General features: G+C 40.0%; 4 protein-coding genes across 4 annotated transcripts; all 4 read left to right on the top strand.

Moving 5' to 3' along the window:
- The first annotated feature begins 392 nt into the window (after nt 1–392).
- LOC139455216 (neutral cholesterol ester hydrolase 1-like) lies at nt 393–18,690 on the top strand. The gene is made up of 5 exons (XM_071236762.1): nt 393–577; nt 13,687–13,815; nt 14,793–14,916; nt 15,779–15,842; nt 17,875–18,690. Exons 1-5 carry the CDS (start codon nt 431–433, stop codon nt 18,656–18,658), a joined length of 1,248 nt encoding a protein of 415 aa, XP_071092863.1. The 5' UTR covers nt 393–430; the 3' UTR covers nt 18,659–18,690.
- Nucleotides 3,102–3,830, top strand: LOC139455220 (uncharacterized). Its single transcript, XM_071236765.1, has 3 exons — nt 3,102–3,126; nt 3,247–3,326; nt 3,474–3,830. The coding sequence occupies exons 1-3, from the start codon at nt 3,102–3,104 to the stop codon at nt 3,828–3,830; spliced, it is 462 nt and encodes a 153-aa protein (XP_071092866.1).
- LOC139455219 (uncharacterized) lies at nt 7,185–7,913 on the top strand. Its single transcript, XM_071236764.1, has 3 exons — nt 7,185–7,209; nt 7,330–7,409; nt 7,557–7,913. Exons 1-3 carry the CDS (start codon nt 7,185–7,187, stop codon nt 7,911–7,913), a joined length of 462 nt encoding a protein of 153 aa, XP_071092865.1.
- Nucleotides 11,116–11,844, top strand: LOC139455218 (uncharacterized). Its single transcript, XM_071236763.1, has 3 exons — nt 11,116–11,140; nt 11,261–11,340; nt 11,488–11,844. Exons 1-3 carry the CDS (start codon nt 11,116–11,118, stop codon nt 11,842–11,844), a joined length of 462 nt encoding a protein of 153 aa, XP_071092864.1.
- Nucleotides 18,691–19,048: the final 358 nt, after the last annotated feature.

Raw genomic sequence — 19,048 nt, 5'->3', positions numbered from 1 at the left:
AAAAAGAATCCTTATCACGGAAAAAAATGTTATTACGAAAATACTTTTGTTATTGCGAAAAAAAGTTTCATTATTACAAAAATTATATTCGTTATAACGGAAAAAAAGATTCGTTATTACGGAAACAATATCGTTATTACGGAATAAGGAAAAATTATCCATATTTCAATTTTAATCTCAATAGGCTTTCGTATGAAGGAACCACACGCAAATTACAATTTGTTTTATGTTCTCAGTTCAGACTGAGTTACACATGTGCGCTTTATGACAGTATAAGTATCAGAGTCAATAGGTAGATAGACTACAACATTTCTTTGCGCGCGATCCTCTTGATCAAAGTTATCTAGTTTCTATACAGATCACGTGGGTGGTTGTTATCGGTTGATACAACAGTGATCCGGGTCACTGTTATCTCGTGCTGGTTCCCGCCATGACGTGGTTCAAAACAGTGTTAATATGGGGCATAGTCGGGGCAGTATTTGTGCAGGTGTATTTCGATGCCAAGGTACCCGAAGCAATCAGCGAGAGATGGACTGTTAAAATAATAGATGCATGTTTAAAGACTTTTGGACACACGGTGAGTATGCGAATGCACGTTTGTTTTCTGATAAGGAGGACGAGGAGACAACGCTGCGATTGTCTAGCCCAGCGTCTCACGTGGGAGACTTCGGACCTACACTGAAGCAGTCTACTGTTAAATATAATGTCATGTAAATAATGTGTCAAATAATATCAAACAAACAAACAAAATGCAAAAACAAGAATGAAAACAAAACAATCACATTAAAATCAGTGCAAGCGACATTAGCGGTAGCGATAACTAAGATCTGATTTTGAAGACTTTGAAAAACAAAATGAAACATTATTCCAAATGGTTATAAAAGAATGGCTGCTGAGGTTTTCATGCATTCGGACCACAACATGGAGAGAAAAGTAATATATCTCGGATATACTATCTTCAAGTATGCTTCGAACGCATATAAACCGTTAAATGCTGTATTCATGTGTTTTCTTGTGATAATAAGGTAAAAACACTGTTTCCAAACAGATACGAGATTTGTCTGAACGAGCTTCGAAATGTCGACGATTTGTTTTTCTCTTTAGTATAAGAGTTTATAAACGATTATGTAATCGGGATCGCGTTGTTTGCAGGTGATTAAATGTTTCTACCGTCATAAAAAAATATATTACAAATATAGATTGTCACCGCTGGTGCTCTTCCCCTAAAGTGTCATCATCTATCGTAGGACACTTTGCACATACGCTACTGTCATTACGAAACACAGTTTATTCTTTAGTACTTCAACAGATACTTCGAAGCGAGCTAAGGTAGGTTGGTCTATGTCGTCGTCACATTTGGTTTGCCTCCAAGAAACAACATTAGACGTGAAGGGAATTGGCTATAATTCCGCGAATGGGCTATCTCTGAGACTGCCAACCCCCATTGGGTACGCGGGATTCGGGGTCTATTTAGAGGGTATTCGGGACTCGTCAATATATTGTGGTACACGGGGCACAAATAAAATCGTATTAAAAATGTAATGGTGGGTAATAAAAATCCCTTATTTGTTGTATTTTTTAAATATTGTTTTCAGTAACTTAACTTCAAATCGCTCCCTTTTATAGCTAGAAATGTGTTCTAACAATATTCGTCTGTGATCGACATTCTGCCCTTGTAGAGTGGATTCTGACATGTGTTGTTGAGATTTGTGTTAATTAGTATTCGGTATACAGGGGCGACAAATTAGATGGTATTCAGTGGAGTGGGGTTTGACACCTTATATCTATCTCTGTCGCTGTGAGGTGGCTTGGCATCAACATGGCGTCAGATCAGTGTTGTATGTTGATGAGAGAATCTCTGTGTCCTAGAAGCCGGAATATTGTTTGAAAATCCCGAGCTGTCGCCTGTTACAACAAAGTGGACCAATGTGCGCGAGCTGAACATTTTATGTGCGATTCAAACAGTATTACGACGTTATGTTGGTTTATATAAAGTATATTGGTCGTTTTGTACACTACACACTACGTTCAATATGTTTAAATGTAACAGGATTAATTGACGTTAAATATTTGATGAAGCAATATGTATATAACAGGCCACAAGTGAAGCAACAAACATGTCAATTCCCATCTTATTATTGTTTTGATAAGAGATTTCAAGTTCTTACACAGTAGGTCTATGTAGAATTTAGGAAATGAAATGTGCTGTTTTAATAGGATTGCACGCAAACATACCAGTCTACAACATGAATGATTAAAGGGAAATCACTCCAATAATAGTCATTAGGTTGGATTAACTGCCCTTGCCAAAATGTACTTTTAAGGTCACGGCCATCGCGATTGCATGTACACATTGCTGTTCTCATATTCTTCTTCGATAGATCTACCTGCGAAAAGGAGCACGTTAAGTTGGATGTACATGCATGTAGATGAATATGAGATGATTTCGACAGTTTAGTAAGTCACAATTGCTAAATGGAACGCGCCTGGCGTTCATCCGCTTATTATTACCGCATATATAACCGCTGTAATATCAGGAATGTTTGTATGGCAGATTAACAGTGCCATCAAGCCTCCATAGGTAATGTCCCGCTAATGTAAGCAGGGTGTCGTCAAAACTTTGGTACATCACTAATTTGACACAACCGGTCCTTGGTGTTGTTTTGGAGTTTGGAGATATTCTTCTTAAACATTTGACATTTTAAAATTGACCAGGTTTCGCCAAATAGATTTTCAAGAACGTTCCTATTTGTATGGCAAGAGATTGGTGATTTTTCTTGAACGTTTTGGTCAGATTATCATCTATGGTATATAGGTATTACTGTTGTTACAGCTTTCAAAGTAAATGAAATCAGATATATATAATATACGTTGTCGAAGACTTGACAGAAGGAACAATCAGAGTTCACACTTTGACCCTCACATTCCAAACAGGCCTAGCAACGGGCAAGGTTGTCAATCGTCTTCTCTAACGTCCGCGCTTCATCTATAAATGCAGCAGCAGCTTGGCGTCATGTCACTGTTCAACAGCATCACCTGGAACACACAACTACGTCACAACTATTGTTACGTCACGTCATTGTCCCTGAAAATCACCGGCCATGTTGGACAACAGTACTAAAGACGGTATGTTGACTTCTCCTTGTAAGTTAAAGGTTTCAATTTTAACACAGCAAACGTGAATTTCAAATTGTTCAGCACTAGTGTTCCTTTATTTTTCAATGCCATGTTTTATGTTTTCTTCAGATTGGCAGGAATTAATAGACCTATGGGACTATCTCCTCCACAGTGATGTCGACCCCGAACTTGCCATCCAAGCAGTTAAGGTAAATATAATGTTTGCTAATTCAAAATTATTAAACGTTTCTCTCAAATCAATCTAGACTAGATCACTTTGTTTCCAACATAGTTTTGTCTCTATTTGTTTTATGTTTTGAACAGTTCACACATTTTCCATCTTTCGTTTCTTAAAGGGGTCGATGTCCAGCTCTGTCAACGTTGCAGAGGATCACGTGCATGTCGCTGATGTCGAGGACGTATACCCGACTGAGGACACCCCGTCTCCACCAGTATGGCCGAAATCCTTCACACAGAACCTGACTGGAAGTGGAGACATTCTTCGTCCCCCTACACCAATCTGGATCGAGGGAAGATACACTCCCGTCTTCAACACGGCACCCGCTGTAATCTCCAGCGAGACTTCTCTTGAATCTTACGAAATAGTCTCCAAGACAAAGAAAGGATCAAGACTCATCAGGTTCTACAGCGGGGTGTGCCGGCTGTTCAGCCGCACGAGCAACCACAAGCCGGGTGGCGGGAACAGGCTCTAGACTTTCTTATGGACCTTCCCCTTGTTTGAAGAAAAAACTGAAAACAATTAATCATTGACTCTTTACACCGATTGTTGATTTTTTGTTGTTGTGAAACACAAATTTTTATTTGTTATTAAATGGTTAAATTGATTTGTTACTTTGTTGTCATTTCAAATAATTAATGCTAACTCGTGATTGTTTTTGAGGTCACAAAAGATTATATTCAAAGCTACTTGTTGCCTTAGCTGACGCTTGGCATTAAAGCGGATAAAACAAACGACTGTGGACAAGTACACACATACACACACACATACGCACTCACAAACACACACGCACGCACGCACCCACATGCGCACACTCACATACGCACTCACACACACACACGCACGCACGCACGCACGCACGCGCGCGCGCTTATGCACGTCACTATGAACTTGACGCGTGCCCCCCTCCCCGTAAATGAATAAATAAATAAAGTAAATAAGTAGTATAGAGTTCTTACTATTTTTGGTTTGGCCTGAAAGTTGCTTCTTTTATTTTTAGACAAGCTCATTTACATGACATTAACATCCTATTCTGAAGGAAAATGTAGATGCCTTCGGTATTAGAATGTCCTTTTCGCTCAGATTCACATGAAAACATACACTGGAGCGATGTCCAAACTCTAACCTGCACTCGAGCCCCAATGCCTTATAATGTTCCCCATACACACAACCTGAACAGACATGAAATGCGTCATGCGTCATGCGTCATGCGTCATGTGCAGTTTGTACGTTCGGATTTGGGAGAGCAGGTTAGACTTATGGTGGCGGGAAACATAATTCTTTCTTTGGTCCAAACACAAATATGCATAACAAATAATAAATCTGTGGATTAGATAACAAGATATTAACATAGACAAACATATGCTTAAATTTCATATCATCACTGTGTATGTCCAGCCCAGCGTTTCACATGGGAGACTTCGGACCTAGACTGGAGAAGTCTCCGGTTTAGTATGATATCATGTAAATAATGTATCAAATAATACCAGGCAAACAAACACAAATGTAAAAACAAGAATGAAAACAAAACAATCTCGTTGAAATCAGTGGTAGCGCCATTAGCGGTAACGAGAACTAAGATCTAATTTTGAAGAGTTTGAAAAATAAAATGAAACCTTATTCCAAAGTATGATATAAAGTCTTCTGAAGTTTTCATGCATTCGGACCACACAAATGAGGAAAGTAGTATATCTCGGTTATTTAAAAAATAATCACATAGTAAACAGAGACTCTTCCAGTATGCTTAAAACGCATATAAACCGTTAAATGCTGTATTCATGTGTTTTATTGTGTTTTATTGTTTATTGGTTGTTGTATAAAGTTTGTTTGTTTCCATACAGATAAGAGATTGGTTTGCACGAGCTTCGAAATGTCGACGATTTGTTTTTCTCTTCAGTAAAAGAGTTTATAAACGATTATGTAATCGGGATCGCGTTGTTTGTATGTGATTAAATCTTTCTCCTGTCATAAAAAAAATATATTACAAATATATAGATAGATTGTCACCGCTGGTGTTCTTCCCCTGATGTGTCATCATCCATGGTAGGGCACTTTGCACATACGTTACAGTCATTACGAAACACAGTTTATTCTTTAGGAGTATCTGAACAGCGAGCTAAGGTAGGTTTTCTATGTCGTCGTCACATTTGGTTTGCCCCAAAGAAACAACATTAGACGTAATGGGATATGGCTATAGTTCCGCAAATGGGCTATCGCTGAGACTGCCAACCCCCATTGGGTACGCGGGATTCGGGGTCTGTTTAGAGGGTATTCGGGACTCAGCATATATATTGTGGTACACGGGGCGGGCACAAATAAAATCGTATTTAAAAAGGTAATGGTGGGTAATAAAAATCCTTTATTTGTTGTATTTTTTAAATATTGTTTTCAGTAACTTAACTTCAAATCGCTCCCTTTTATAGCTAGGAATGTGTTCTAACAGCATTCGTCTGTGATCGACATTCTGCCTTTGTAGAGTGGATTCTGACATGTGCTGTTGAGATTTGTGTTAATAAGTATTCGGTATACAGGGGCGACAAATTAGATGGTATTCAGTGGAGTGGGGTTTGACACCTTATATCTATCTCTGTCGCTGTGAGGTGGCTTGGCATCAACATGGCGTCAGATCAGTGTTGTATGTTGATGAGAGAATCTCTGTGTCCTAGAAGCCGGAATATTGTTTGAAAACGCCGAGCTGTCGCCTGTTAAACAAAGTGGACCAATGTGCGCGAGCTGAACATTTTATGTGCGATTCAAACATGTTCAATATGTTTAAATGTAACAGGATTAATTGACGTTAAATATTTGATGAAGCAATATGTATATAACAGGCCACAAGTGAAGCAACAAACATGTCAATTCCCATCTTATTATTGTTTTGATAAGAGATTTCAATCTGACAAGTTCTTACACAGTAGATCTATGTAGAATTTAGGAAATGAAATGTGCTGTTTAATAGGATTGCACGCAAACATACCAGTCTACAACTTCAATGATTAAAGGGTAATCACTCCAATAATAGTCATTAGATTGGATTAACTGCCCTTGCCAAAATGTACTTTTAAGGTCACGGCCATCGCGATTGCATGTACACATTGCTGTTCTCATATTCTTCTTCGATAGATCTACCTGCGAAAAGGAGCACGTTAAGTTGGATGTACATGCATGTAGATGGATATGAGATGATTTCAACAGTTTAGTAAGTCACAATTGCTAAATGGAACGCGCCTGGCGTTCATCCGCTTATTATTACCGCATATATAACCGCTGTAATATCAGGAATGTTTGTATGGCAGATTAACAGTGCCATCAAGCCTCCATAGGTAATGTCCCGCTAATGTAAGCAGGGTGTCGTCAAAACTTTGGTACATCACTAATTTGACACAACCGGTCCTTGGTGTTGTTTTGGAGTTTGGATATATTCTTCTGAAACATTTGACATTTTAAAACTGACCACATTTCGCCAAAAAATTCTCAAGAACGTACCTATTTGTATGGAATGAGATTGAACGTTTTGGTCAGATTATGATCTAAGGTATACAGGTATTACTGTTGTTACAGCTTTCAAAGTAAATGAAATCAGATATATATAATATACGTTGTCGAAGACTTGACAGAAGGAACAATCAGAGTTCACACTTTGACCCTCACATTCCAAACAGGCCTAGCAACGGACAATGTTGTCAATCGTCTTCTCTAACGTCCGCGCTTCATCTTTAAATGCAGCAGCAGCTTGGCGTCATGTCACTGTTCAACAGCATTACCTGGAACATACAACTACGTCACAACTATTGTTACGTCACGTCATTGTCCCTGAAAATCGCCGGCCATGTTGGACAACAGTACTAAAGACGGTATGTTGACTTCTCCTTATAAGTTAAAGGTTTCAATTTTAACACAGTAAACGTGAATTTCAAATTGTTCAGCACTAGTGTTCCTTTATTTTTCAATGCCATGTTTTATGTTTTCTTCAGATTGGCAGGAATTAATAGACCTATGGGACTATCTCCTCCACAGTGATGTCGACCCCGAACTTGCCATCCAAGCAGTTAAGGTAAATATAATGTTTGCTAATTCAAAATTATTAACTGTTTCTTTCAAATCAATCTAGACTAGATCACTTTGTTTCCAACATAATTTTGTCTCTATTTGTTTTATGTTTTGAACAGTTCACACATTTTCCATCTTTCGTTTCTTAAAGGGGTCGATGTCCAGCTCTGTCAACGTTGCAGAGGATCACGTGCATGTCGCTGATGTCGAGGACGTATACCCAACTGAGGACACCCCGTCTCCACCAGTATGGCCGAAATCCTTCACACAGAACCTGACTGGAAGTGGAGACATTCTTCGTCCCCCTACACCAATCTGGATCGAGGGAAGATACACTCCCGTCTTCAACACGGCACCCGCTGTAATCTCCAGCGAGACTTCTCTTGAATCTTACGAAATAGTCTCCAAGACAAAGAAAGCATCGAGACTCGTCAGGTTCTTCCGCGGGGTGTGCCGGCTGTTCAGCCGCACGAGCAACCACAAGCGGTGTGGCTGGAACAGGCTCTAGACTTTCCTATGGACCTTCCCCTTGTTTGGAGAAAAAACTTTAAAAAAAATAATCATTGACTTTTTACACCGATTGTTGAATTTTTGTTTATTTGAAATACAAATTTTTATTTGTTATTAAATGGTTAAAATGATTTGTTACTTTGTTGTCATTTCAAATAATTAATGCTAACTCGTGATTATTTTTGAGGTCACACACTAGACTATTTTCAAAGGTACTTGTTACCCACGCTGGCGCTTGGCATTGAAGCGGATAAAACAAACGACTGTGTACTGGTACACGCACGCACGCTATAACCTTGACGCGTCTCCCCCCTAAATTAATAAATAAATAAGTTTAAGAAGAAGTATAGAGGTTCTTACTATTTTTGGTTTGGCCTGAAAGTTGCTTCTCTTATTTTAGACAAGCTCATTTACATGTCATTAACATCGTATTCTGAAGGAAAATGTAGATGCCTTCGGTATTAGAATGTCCTTTTCGCTCAGATTCACATGAAAACATACACTGGAGCGATGTCCAAACTCTAACCTGCACTCGAGCCCCAAATGCTTTATAATGTTCCCCATACACCCAACCTGAACAGGCATGCCATGCGTCATGCGTCATGCGTCATGTGCAGTTTTTACGTTCGGATTTGGGAGAGCAGGTTAGACTTATGGTGGCGGGAAACATAACTCTTTCTTTGGTCCAAACACAAATATGCATAACAAATAATTAATCTGTTGATTAGATAACAAGATATTAACATAGACAAACATATGCTTAAATTTCATATCATCACTGTGTATGTCCAGCCCAGCGTTTCACATGGGAGACTTCGGACCTAGACTGGAGAAGTCTCCGGTTTAGTATGATATCATGTAAATAATGTATCAAATAATACCAGGCAAACAAACACAAATGTAAAAACAAGAATGAAAACAAAACAATTTCGTTGAAATCAGTGGTAGCGCCATTAGTGGTAACGAGAACTAGGATCTAATTTTGAAGAGTTTGAAAAACAAAATGAAACCTTATTCCAAAGTATGATATAAGGTCTTCTGAAGTTTTCATGCATTCGGACCACACAAATGAGGAAAGTAGTATATCTCGGTTATTTAAAAAATAATCACATAGTAAACAGAGACTCTTCCAGAATGCTTAAAACCGTTAAATGCTGTATTCATGTGTTTTATTGTGATAATCTGGTTGTTGTATAAAGTTTGTTTGTTTCCAAACAGATAAGAGATTGGTTTGCACGAGCTTCGAAATGTCGACGATTTGTTTTTCCTCTTCAGTAAAAGAGTTTATAAACGATTATGTAATCGGGATCGCGTTGTTTGTATGTGATTAAATCTTTCTCCTGTCATAAAAAAATGTATCACAAATATATAGATAGATTGTCACCACTGGTGTTCTTCCACTGATGTGTCATCATCTATGGTAGGACACTTTGCACATACGTTACAGTCATTACGAAACACAGTTTATTCTTTAGGAGTATCTGAACAGCGAGCTAAGGTAGGTTTTCTATGTCGTCGTCACATTTGGTTTGCCCCAAAGAAACAACATTAGACGTAATGGGATATGGCTATAGTTCCGCAAATGGGCTATCGCTGAGACTGCCAACCCCCATTGGGTACGCGGGATTCGGGGTCTGTTTAGAGGGTATTCGGGACTCAGCATATATATTGTGGTACACGGGGCGCAGATAAAATCGTATTAAAAAAGGTAATGGTGGGTAATAAAAATCCTTTATTTGTTGTATTTTTAAAATATTGTTTTCAGTAACTTAACTTCAAATCGCTCCCTTTTATAGCTAGGAATGTGTTCTAACAGCATTCGTCTGTGGTCGACATTCTGCCTTTGTAGAGTGGATTCTGACATGTGTTGTTGAGATTTGTGTTAATAAGTATTCGGTATACAGGGGTGACAAATTAGATGGTATTCAATGGAGTGGGGTTTGACACCTTATATCTATCTCTGTCGCTGTGAGGTGGCTTGGCATCAACATGGCGTCAGATCAGTGTTGTATGTTGATGAGAGAATCTCTGTGTCCTAGAAGCCGGAATATTGTTTGAAAACGCCGAGCTGTCGCCTGTTAAACAAAGTGGACCAATGTGCGCGAGCTGAACATTTTATGTGCGATTCAAACATGTTCAATATGTTTAAATGTAACAGGATTAATTGACGTTAAATATTTGATGAAGCAATATGTATATAACAGGCCACAAGTGAAGCAACAAACATGTCAATTCCCATCTTATTATTGTTTTGATAAGAGATTTCAATCTGACAAGTTCTTACACAGTAGATCTATGTAGAATTTAGGAAATGAAATGTGCTGTTTAATAGGATTGCACGCAAACATACCAGTCTACAACTTCAATGATTAAAGGGAAATCACTCCAATAATAGTCATTAGATTGGATTAACTGCTCTTGCCAAAATGTACTTTTAAGGTCACGGCCATCGCGATTGCATGTACACATTGCTGTTCTCATATTCTTCTTCGATAGATCTACCTGCAAAAAGGAGCACGTTAAGTTGGATGTACATGCATGTAGATGGATATGAGATGATTTCGACAGTTTAGTAAGTCACAATTGCTAAATGGAACGCGCCTGGCGTTCATCCGCTTATTATTACCGCATATTACCACTACAATATCAGGAATGTTTGTATGGCAGATTAACAGTGCCATCAAGCCTCCATAGGTAATGTCCCCCTAATGTAAGCACGATGTCGTCAAAACTTTGGTACATCACTAATTTGACACAACCGGTCCTTGATGTTGTTTTTGAGTGTGGATATATTCTTCTTAAACATTTGACATTTTAAAACTGACCACATTTCGCCAAATAGATTTTCAAGAACGTTCCTATTTGTATGGCAAGAGATTGAACGTTTTGGTCAGATTATGATCTAAGGTATACAGGTATTACTGTTACAGCTTTCAAAGTAAATGAAATCAGATATATATATAATATACGTTGTCGAAGACTTGACAGAAGGAACAATCAGAGTTCACACTTTGACCCTCACATTCCAAACAGGCCTAGCAACGGACAATGTTGTCAATCGTCTTCTCTAACGTCCGCGCTTCATCTATAAATGCAGCAGCAGCTTGGCGTCATGTCACTGTTCAACAGCATTACCTGGAACACACAACTACGTCACAACTATTGTTGCGTCACGTCATTGTCCCTGAAAATCGCCGGCCATGTTTGACAACACTACTAAAGACGGTATGTTGACTTCTCCTTATAAGTTAAAGGTTTCAATTTTAACACAGTAAACGTGAATTTCAAATTGTTCAGCACTAGTGTTCCTTTATTTTTCAATGCCATGTTTTATGTTTTCTTCAGATTGGCAGGAATTAATAGACCTATGGGACTATCTCCTCCACAGTGATGTCGACCCCGAACTTGCCATCCAAGCAGTTAAGGTAAATATAATGTTTGCTAATTCAAAATTATTAACCGTTTCTTTCAAATCAATCTAGACTAGATCACTTTGTTTCCAACATAGTTTTGTCTCTATTTGTTTTATGTTTTGAACAGTTCACACATTTTCCATCTTTCGTTTCTTAAAGGGGTCGATGTCCAGCTCTGTCAACGTTGCAGAGGATCACGTGCATGTCGCTGATGTCGAGGACGTATACCCAACTGAGGACACCCCGTCTCCACCAGTATGGCCGAAATCCTTCACACAGAACCTGACTGGAAGTGGAGACATTCTTCGTCCCCCTACACCAATCTGGATCGAGGGAAGATACACTCCCGTCTTCAACATGGCACCCAATGTAATCTCCAGCGAGACTTCTCTTGAATCTTACGAAATAGTCTCCAAGACAAAGAAAGCATCGAGACTCGTCAGGTTCTTCCGCGGGGTGTGCCGGCTGTTCAGCCGCACGAGCAACCACAAGCGGTGTGGCTGGAACAGGCTCTAGACTTTCCTATGGACCTTCACCTTGTTTGGAGAAAAAACTTTAAAAAAAATAATCATTGACTTCTTACACCGATTGTTGAATTTTTGTTTATTTGAAATACAAATTTTCATTTGTTATTAAATGGTTAAATTGATTTGTTACTTTGTTGTCATTTCAAATAATTAATGCTAACTCATGATTATTTTTGAGGTCACACACTAGACTATTTTCAAAGGTACTTGTTACCCATGATGGCGCTTGGCATTAAAGCGGATAAAACAAACGACTGTGGACAAGTACATGCAGACACGCACATATACACACACACGCACGCACGCACTCACGCGCGCGCGCACAAGCACGTCAGTATGACCGTGCTATTATCTCGACGCGTCTCCCCCCTAAATTAACAAGCGTATAGTCGACGAAGTCATCTATATCCCCAGCCATTTTAACACGTTATGGTCCCAAACCAGGTAACTGCCCCAACATTTCTCTTAGGCCATGTCAAAATAGCTGCAATGGAAATTCTAAAAAAAACATTTATAAAACTCCTTAATAGCAAATGGCACCAGTTCAGTATGTGTCTGGTAAACATGCAATGTTTTGTAAGAAATTATTTAACGGTTTTTGAGTTACCCTCCGGAAACGAACTGCACCCTTATAGAACATTATAGAAGTCCAACTTGTTGCCATGGAAACATAAAAAATAAAAATTTATAAAATTCCAAAATAGCAAAAGGCACCAGTTCAGCATGAGTCTGATAGACATGCAAAGTTTCGTAGAGAAATATGTAACGGTTTCGGGACGCACACACGCACACACGGACGGAACCCATTTCTATATCCCCCGCCAACTTCGTTGGGGCGGGGGATAATAAATAAATAAGTTTAAGAAGTAGTATAGAGGTTCTGCTCTTTTTGGTTTTGCCTGAAAGTTACTTCTTTTATTTTAGACAAGCTCATTTACATGACATTAACATCGTACTCTGAAGGAAAATACAGTTGTCTTCGGTATTAGTATGGTTTTTTTTCGCTTAGATTCTCAAAAAACAACAACACTGGAGCAATGTCCAAACTCTGACCTACACTCAAGCCCCAAATGCCTTATAATGTTCCCCATACACACAACCTAAACACAGTTTGTACGTTCGGATTTGGGAGAGCAGGTTAGAGTTATGGTGGCGAGAAACATAATTCTTTCTTTGGTCCAAACAAACATGCATGACAAATAAACAATCTGTGAATTAGATAATAAGATATTAAAATAGACAAACATATGCTGAAATTACATATCATCACTGTATCTGTGTTAGTTATAACAGTAATGTATACGTATCGTTTAATATATCATCACTTGTTTACTTCCCATATATATCAACACTTGTTTGTTTTGCATGAGTGGTATATCATCACTTGTTTATTTCATTGATATATCATCACTTCTTTGTTTATTTGAGTAGTATATCATCACTTGTTTATAAATTTTATGACGATCCGGGGTGGATTAGTTCTTCAGGAACCGATGCTTTCCGTAAAAGGCGACTATACTTACTGTAAGAGGCGACTATACTTGCTGTAAGAGGCGACTAACGGTATCGCGTGGTCAGGCTCACTGACTTGGTTGATGCATGTAATCCCAATTGCGTGGATCGATGCTCATGATGTCAGTCACTTGATTGTCTGGTCCAGACTCGATTACTTTAAGTCCGCTGTCCTATAGCTGGAACATTGCGGAGTTAAACAACAAACAAACAAATATATCATCACTTGTTTATTTCAGTATTTATCATCACTTGTTTATGTGAGTAATATATCTTCTCTTTCACAAGGAATATAACAATGTTACTCTCTTCCCTTCAGGTTTCGTTGATGTCCTTATTTGGGCATGGGGATCTATTTTCTGCGAGCGCCCGGAAACTTGGAGACCAGTTTGCCTTGACCCAGATGACAGGGTCGCCGTGGGGACTTGGGGAGGACCCAGAACTGAAGGTGAGCGTTTCGCAGACTGTGGGGTACTCGAGGGAGATGACATGGTTCCAAGTTGATGGATTAGCTGTGTGCAGACAAGTTGACCTCGAGAATTCAGTGAGGGCCTACGTGAAACCCGGTGGTTGAGCAGACGACATGGTCTCATGTGGGAGTCCAGAGATGGATGTGAACGACCCCGAGTTACCGTAAAGTATTGAAAGAACACCAAGATATATTTGGGGTCGTCTAGATCTATACGAAGGGATATTAATCTAAACCCATGCCTAGTTTATCCAGACATTTGTTAAACCGGATGATTGTACTGTAAACTGTAGTGTCCGCTTTGGCAGGGTTTTACTGTATGGCGAAGTGACCCACGTATTTGACGATAACTGGTGATGACATTAGTTCCAACTTTTGTATGATATCCAGATGTGAATTTGTTAATGTAATTGAAACCACATCGATGTACGTCGTGTATTCACGACCAACATTGATCGTGACGTCACAGTTTTGTGTTTATTCGGAATATTCCGTACATCGCCAACTCGTGTGATTTGTTGTTCCAGTTTAAAATGAGAAAAGAAAGTTATCTGGACGTGGGTGTACGAGTTAGATGTTGGACCATGTAGTGGCGAGTCAGGCAAGGGTTACGCTGAATAACTGTGTAGATACAGCCTTTCGTGGGTAAACTGAAATATTACATGACTGAACAACGTAGGGCGTTGTGGAAAGTAAAAGGGAAGTAACTCTTGTTGTCTTATTTCACACAGATAAACAGTACCAGGTATGTATGATGAAAGGGGTACTTCTGTCATCTTTGCATATGCTAGTTATAGTTTATAGCCAACATGGATCATCCTTCTTACGGTGCTGTTTAAAAGCCAAATCAAAAACACTTTATACATGATTAAAGTCAGCCATGTCAAACAAAGCATGACATTGACCACTATCAAACACTGTGGTATTTACAAGTAATCTTGGAGAATGTTTTCCAGATACACGACTCCCTGTATGATGGCGTCCCGGTGCGGGTGTACGAGCCCGTGGCGGATCAAGCCGCCTCCAGCAGGCCAGTGGTTGTCTACTTCCATGGCGGCGGCTGGAGTCTCCTTTCTGTTGGTAGGTTCATGCCGAGGTTAGGTATATATATAGAGCGTATTTATATAGAGTGTAGATGTGAGTGAGGTGCAATGGGGTTTAACGTCACGTCCGAGATTATTGCACTTATGTACTTTCATATCAATATCGACGTGCATGCGTGCGTGCGTGCGTGCGTGCGTGCGTGCGTGTGTGGCTGATTCTAATTTCGATTTTATACTGCTGGCGCTGAGATGCCATGCCGCAGTTTAACATGATTAACCATCTCATACACAGTATACTGACTCCAAGCCGTCAAGATCTTGTTTTAACCCCTTAATGACGAGTTCCAGGCAGGGTAACAACAAATTCCATCTTTTAACGTCTTTTGGTATGATGTCGAACCCCGGGCGGACGCTCTAGCACTAGACCACGGAGGCATTCGTGTAGATACAGATATACAGGGTACATGTGTGTGGAGAATGGAGAGAGGGTAATAATTTATATTGAGGGGGTAGATGTATTGAGGGAGTTTGTCTTTTCCAGTCAGAAAACTTGTGGAGGGCCTCGACTAAATTGGCATTTCAATGAGTGGCGCAGACAAGATAGATTCATGTTCTGTTCACTATGTATTGTCTGATGTTCATGAGCGTGTTAAAAAAACCAAAGCGTCATTGAGGCAGACAAAACGTAGTTCCGGAAAAAGTGTTTATTCTCTTGATATCATATTTTCATATGAATATAACACTTCAGTTAAGATATACTTTGGTATAATTTGGCAAATATATGCAGTAATATTTATAGTTCCTATTCAGCAAGTTAATCAAATCCATAGGAGTGAGCGAGTGAGTGAGTTGGGTTAGACAAGTGTCATGAATTCACTGTTGAGTTTCTCCAATACCAGATGCCTACGACCCTCTCACCCGGAAGTTGGCTAAGGACACTGGGTATGTCGTCATCTCCGTGGAGTAAGTATTGCTCTGTCTCACTCTACAGTGTGTGAGTGTTTTACGTAAGTATTGCTCTGTCACAATCAAGATTGAGTAAGTGCTTAACGTAAGTATTGCTCTGTCTGAATCAAGATTTAGTGAGTGCTTAACGTAAGTACTGCTCTGTCACTATCAAGATTGAGTAAGTGCTTAACGTAAGTATTGCTCTGTCTGAATCAAGATTGAGTGAGTGCTTAACGTAAGTATTGCTCTGTCACAATCAAGATTGAGTGAGTGCTTAACGTAAGTATTGCTTTGTCACAATCAAGATTGAGTGAGTGCTTAACGTAAGTATTGCTGTGTCTCACTCTACAGTGAGAGTGTTTAACGTAAGTATTGCTCTGTCACAATGAAGATTGAGTAAGTGCTTAACGTAAGTATTGCTCTGTCACAATCAAGATTGAGTGAGTGCTTAACGTAAGTATTGCTGTGTCTCACTCTACAGTGAGTGAGTGTTTAACGTAAGTATTGCTCTGTCACTATGAAGATTGAGTAAGTGCTTAACGTAAGTATTGCTCTGTCACAATCAAGATTGAGTGAGTGCTTAACGTAAGTATTGCTCTGTCTGAATCAAGAGTGAGTGAGTGAGTGACTGAGCAGGTGAGACAGTGACTAGGTGAGTAAGTGAGTAAGCGCCAATCGAATCTGACAGACCAGTGATTGATATAATGAGCAGTGTCCGACGCCATCGACGACTGTCTGATCTACTGATAAATTTAGTTGCTTCGTAGACAAGCACAGGTGACTGACATGTGTTACACTGAGTGTACGTCATATGGTTAACGCGGCGTACGTCATGCATTAATCCTTGTGTACGTCATGCATTAATCCTTGTGTACGTCATGCAGTAAATTGTGTGCATGCCATGTGTTAAACTTTGTGTACGTCATGTGTTAAACAGGCCGGAGTGCAAACTGAGGTCAAGGGAATTTACCACAAGAATAAACATGTGCCTTGTAGTAAATCCTGTACCCAACTACACTTTCTCGACAAATTCAGAAGAAAGAAGACAGAATCATTTGATAACGATATATGGAAGTTAGGTTATACACGAATGTACATATTTTCCAAAAATGTGTTCTGAGACAAAAGGAATATTCACCAAAACTGTCACTCATAGAACTTCATTTATACTCTATTTCCACAATTTTGGTTCTTGTAATGCCGGTACACTATTTACAATTATCTTGCAGTAAGGTCGAAAGTCATGTGTTATAAGCATGTATTAAACTCGGTGTACGTTACCTGGTAAACTGTGTCCCTCTTTACACTCTATGTACGTCACGTGTTAAACTCGGTGTACGTCACGTGTTAAACTCGGTGTACGTTACCTGGTCAACTGTGTCCCTCCTTAAACCCCATGTACGTCACGTGTTAAACCCAGTGTTTAATCAGGTGCACGCCATGAGAGAAACACGTTGTGGGTTATGGATTTAAATCGGTATATACCATGTGTTACACTCCGTGAACGGCATGTGCTAAACTCGGTGTGCGTCATGTGTAAATCTGGACCCAAACCCAATTCTGATTCTTAAGTTGTATCATTGTTCATATGACATCAACCTAGGACATGCTGCTCCCGTGATCTTGGTCTAGACGTAATATAGGTTTGTTTGTTTGTTTGTTGTTTAACGCCGCAATCCAGTGAGTGATATCATGAGCATCGAATTACGAAACTGTGATACGGTGATATGCACCAAGCTAGACGCGGAGCGTGACTACCCGATCCCGTTAGTCGCCTGTATCGACAAGCATGAGAATTTATACTAAACATGCTAATATTTGACAAAGCAGACAAACAAAGTTTGACTCCACACACTTGAATTCAGCCAATTTAGTTCCGATGTCCGTGTACCCAGAGCCTCCCTCGATTATCCAGTTTAAAATAACGCCATGTCTATGGTGGCGCATTGGCCCAGGGTAGTTAAAACAGAACGATGATAAAATACACTGGATAATCGAGGATGGCCTTGAGTATACTGTCGTTTCATGTCATGAGTTCTGTTGACAGCTACCGCCTGGCTCCGCAACACCCGTACCCCGCCGCCTTTGACGACTGTGTGAAGGTGGTGGAATATATCCTGAGGAACAGCCACGACCTGGGACTAAATCCTGCACGTATAGCCGTGGCAGGAGACAGCGCAGGTGGTAATTTGGCTGCTGCAGTATCCCTCCGCCTCAAAGAAAAGATTCGTGTGCAGATTGTACTTGTTCCTGCGCTTCAAGTCCTGAATTTTAACACGACCGGCTTCATTGAAAATGCTCCGTATATGAGTAAGTCTATTAACAGCCCAGACAATGTTGTATTTTGGCTAAATTATGCCGGAATTGATTTGAAATATCTCCCTGAGTTTCTTTCCAATAACCATACTTCTGTGGAACTGAAAAACTCACAATATGCTGAGTACGCCAATCCGGACAAATTAGTACCTAAATATTATATACGTACTCTAGCCTTGAGAGATACAGAACTGAGGAAAGATTTCGGTAACAGAGAATTATGGGAGAAAATCAAACACCGTCTCCTTGATCCATACCTGGCGCCGTTGATGGCAGGCGACGACATGTTGAGACGAACTGCACATGCGTACGTGATGACAGCCGGATATGACATCGTGAGGGACGACGGTATTATGTACGTTTCGCGACTGAAAGCCGTTGGTTCAAAAGCAATGATCAGGAACTTTCCGGAGGCTTTCCATCACTGCATGTGGTTCCACAGTGGTCCGCTCCGGGTTAACGTGGGTACCAGGGTCGTGAGAGATGTCACTAACTTCCTCAAGAACCATTTGTAGCGACTCCCCATCTAGTTTAAATAAATGGCTTGACCGCCTCCCGTTCCTGTATTTTTTCATTCTTATGCACTGAGGACAGAGTTGACATTGATTTCAACGTCGTTTTTCTTTCAATGAAACGTTTCGGTCCAGATGATTGTACCTTTATCAGACCAATGAAGATCCGGGGTAGAATAGGTCTTCAGAAAGTGATGCTTCCCGTTAAAAGCGACTTTGCTTGTCGTAAGAGGCGACCAATGGGATCGGGTAGTCAGGTTCGCTGATTTGGTTGATGCATGTCATCGTATCCCCATTGCGTGGTTCGATGCTTATGAATGTCTGGTTCAGACACAAGAATGTCTGGTTCAGACTCGGTTATTTACAGACCGCCATCATAAAGCTGGGACATTG

This window comes from Haliotis cracherodii, unplaced genomic scaffold (genome assembly GCF_022045235.1).
Source record: "Haliotis cracherodii isolate W230 unplaced genomic scaffold, xgHalCrac1.p SCAF_11, whole genome shotgun sequence".
In the NCBI taxonomy this organism is placed as follows: domain Eukaryota; kingdom Metazoa; phylum Mollusca; class Gastropoda; order Lepetellida; family Haliotidae; genus Haliotis; species Haliotis cracherodii.
The sequence above is the reverse complement of the archived record's forward strand: the minus strand, read 5'-3'. Positions and strand labels throughout refer to the sequence as shown.

What these genes read in the sequence shown, in the direction of transcription:
- LOC139455220 (XM_071236765.1), top strand. Translation starts at nt 3,102, where the DNA reads ATGTTGGACAACAGTACTAAAGACG. An exon ending in GGACAACAGTACTAAAGACG is followed by an intron (nt 3,127 to 3,246) that starts GTATGTTGACTT and finishes TGTTTTCTTCAG; the next exon opens with ATTGGCAGGAATTAATAGAC. An exon ending in TTGCCATCCAAGCAGTTAAG is followed by an intron (nt 3,327 to 3,473) that starts GTAAATATAATG and finishes CGTTTCTTAAAG; the next exon opens with GGGTCGATGTCCAGCTCTGT.
- LOC139455218 (XM_071236763.1), top strand. Translation starts at nt 11,116, where the DNA reads ATGTTTGACAACACTACTAAAGACG. An exon ending in TGACAACACTACTAAAGACG is followed by an intron (nt 11,141 to 11,260) that starts GTATGTTGACTT and finishes TGTTTTCTTCAG; the next exon opens with ATTGGCAGGAATTAATAGAC. An exon ending in TTGCCATCCAAGCAGTTAAG is followed by an intron (nt 11,341 to 11,487) that starts GTAAATATAATG and finishes CGTTTCTTAAAG; the next exon opens with GGGTCGATGTCCAGCTCTGT.
- LOC139455219 (XM_071236764.1), top strand. Translation starts at nt 7,185, where the DNA reads ATGTTGGACAACAGTACTAAAGACG. An exon ending in GGACAACAGTACTAAAGACG is followed by an intron (nt 7,210 to 7,329) that starts GTATGTTGACTT and finishes TGTTTTCTTCAG; the next exon opens with ATTGGCAGGAATTAATAGAC. An exon ending in TTGCCATCCAAGCAGTTAAG is followed by an intron (nt 7,410 to 7,556) that starts GTAAATATAATG and finishes CGTTTCTTAAAG; the next exon opens with GGGTCGATGTCCAGCTCTGT.
- LOC139455216 (XM_071236762.1), top strand. Translation starts at nt 431, where the DNA reads ATGACGTGGTTCAAAACAGTGTTAATATGGGGCATAGTCGGGGCAGTA. An exon ending in GGGAGGACCCAGAACTGAAG is followed by an intron (nt 13,816 to 14,792) that starts GTGAGCGTTTCG and finishes AATGTTTTCCAG; the next exon opens with ATACACGACTCCCTGTATGA. An exon ending in TATGTCGTCATCTCCGTGGA is followed by an intron (nt 15,843 to 17,874) that starts GTAAGTATTGCT and finishes TTCTGTTGACAG; the next exon opens with CTACCGCCTGGCTCCGCAAC.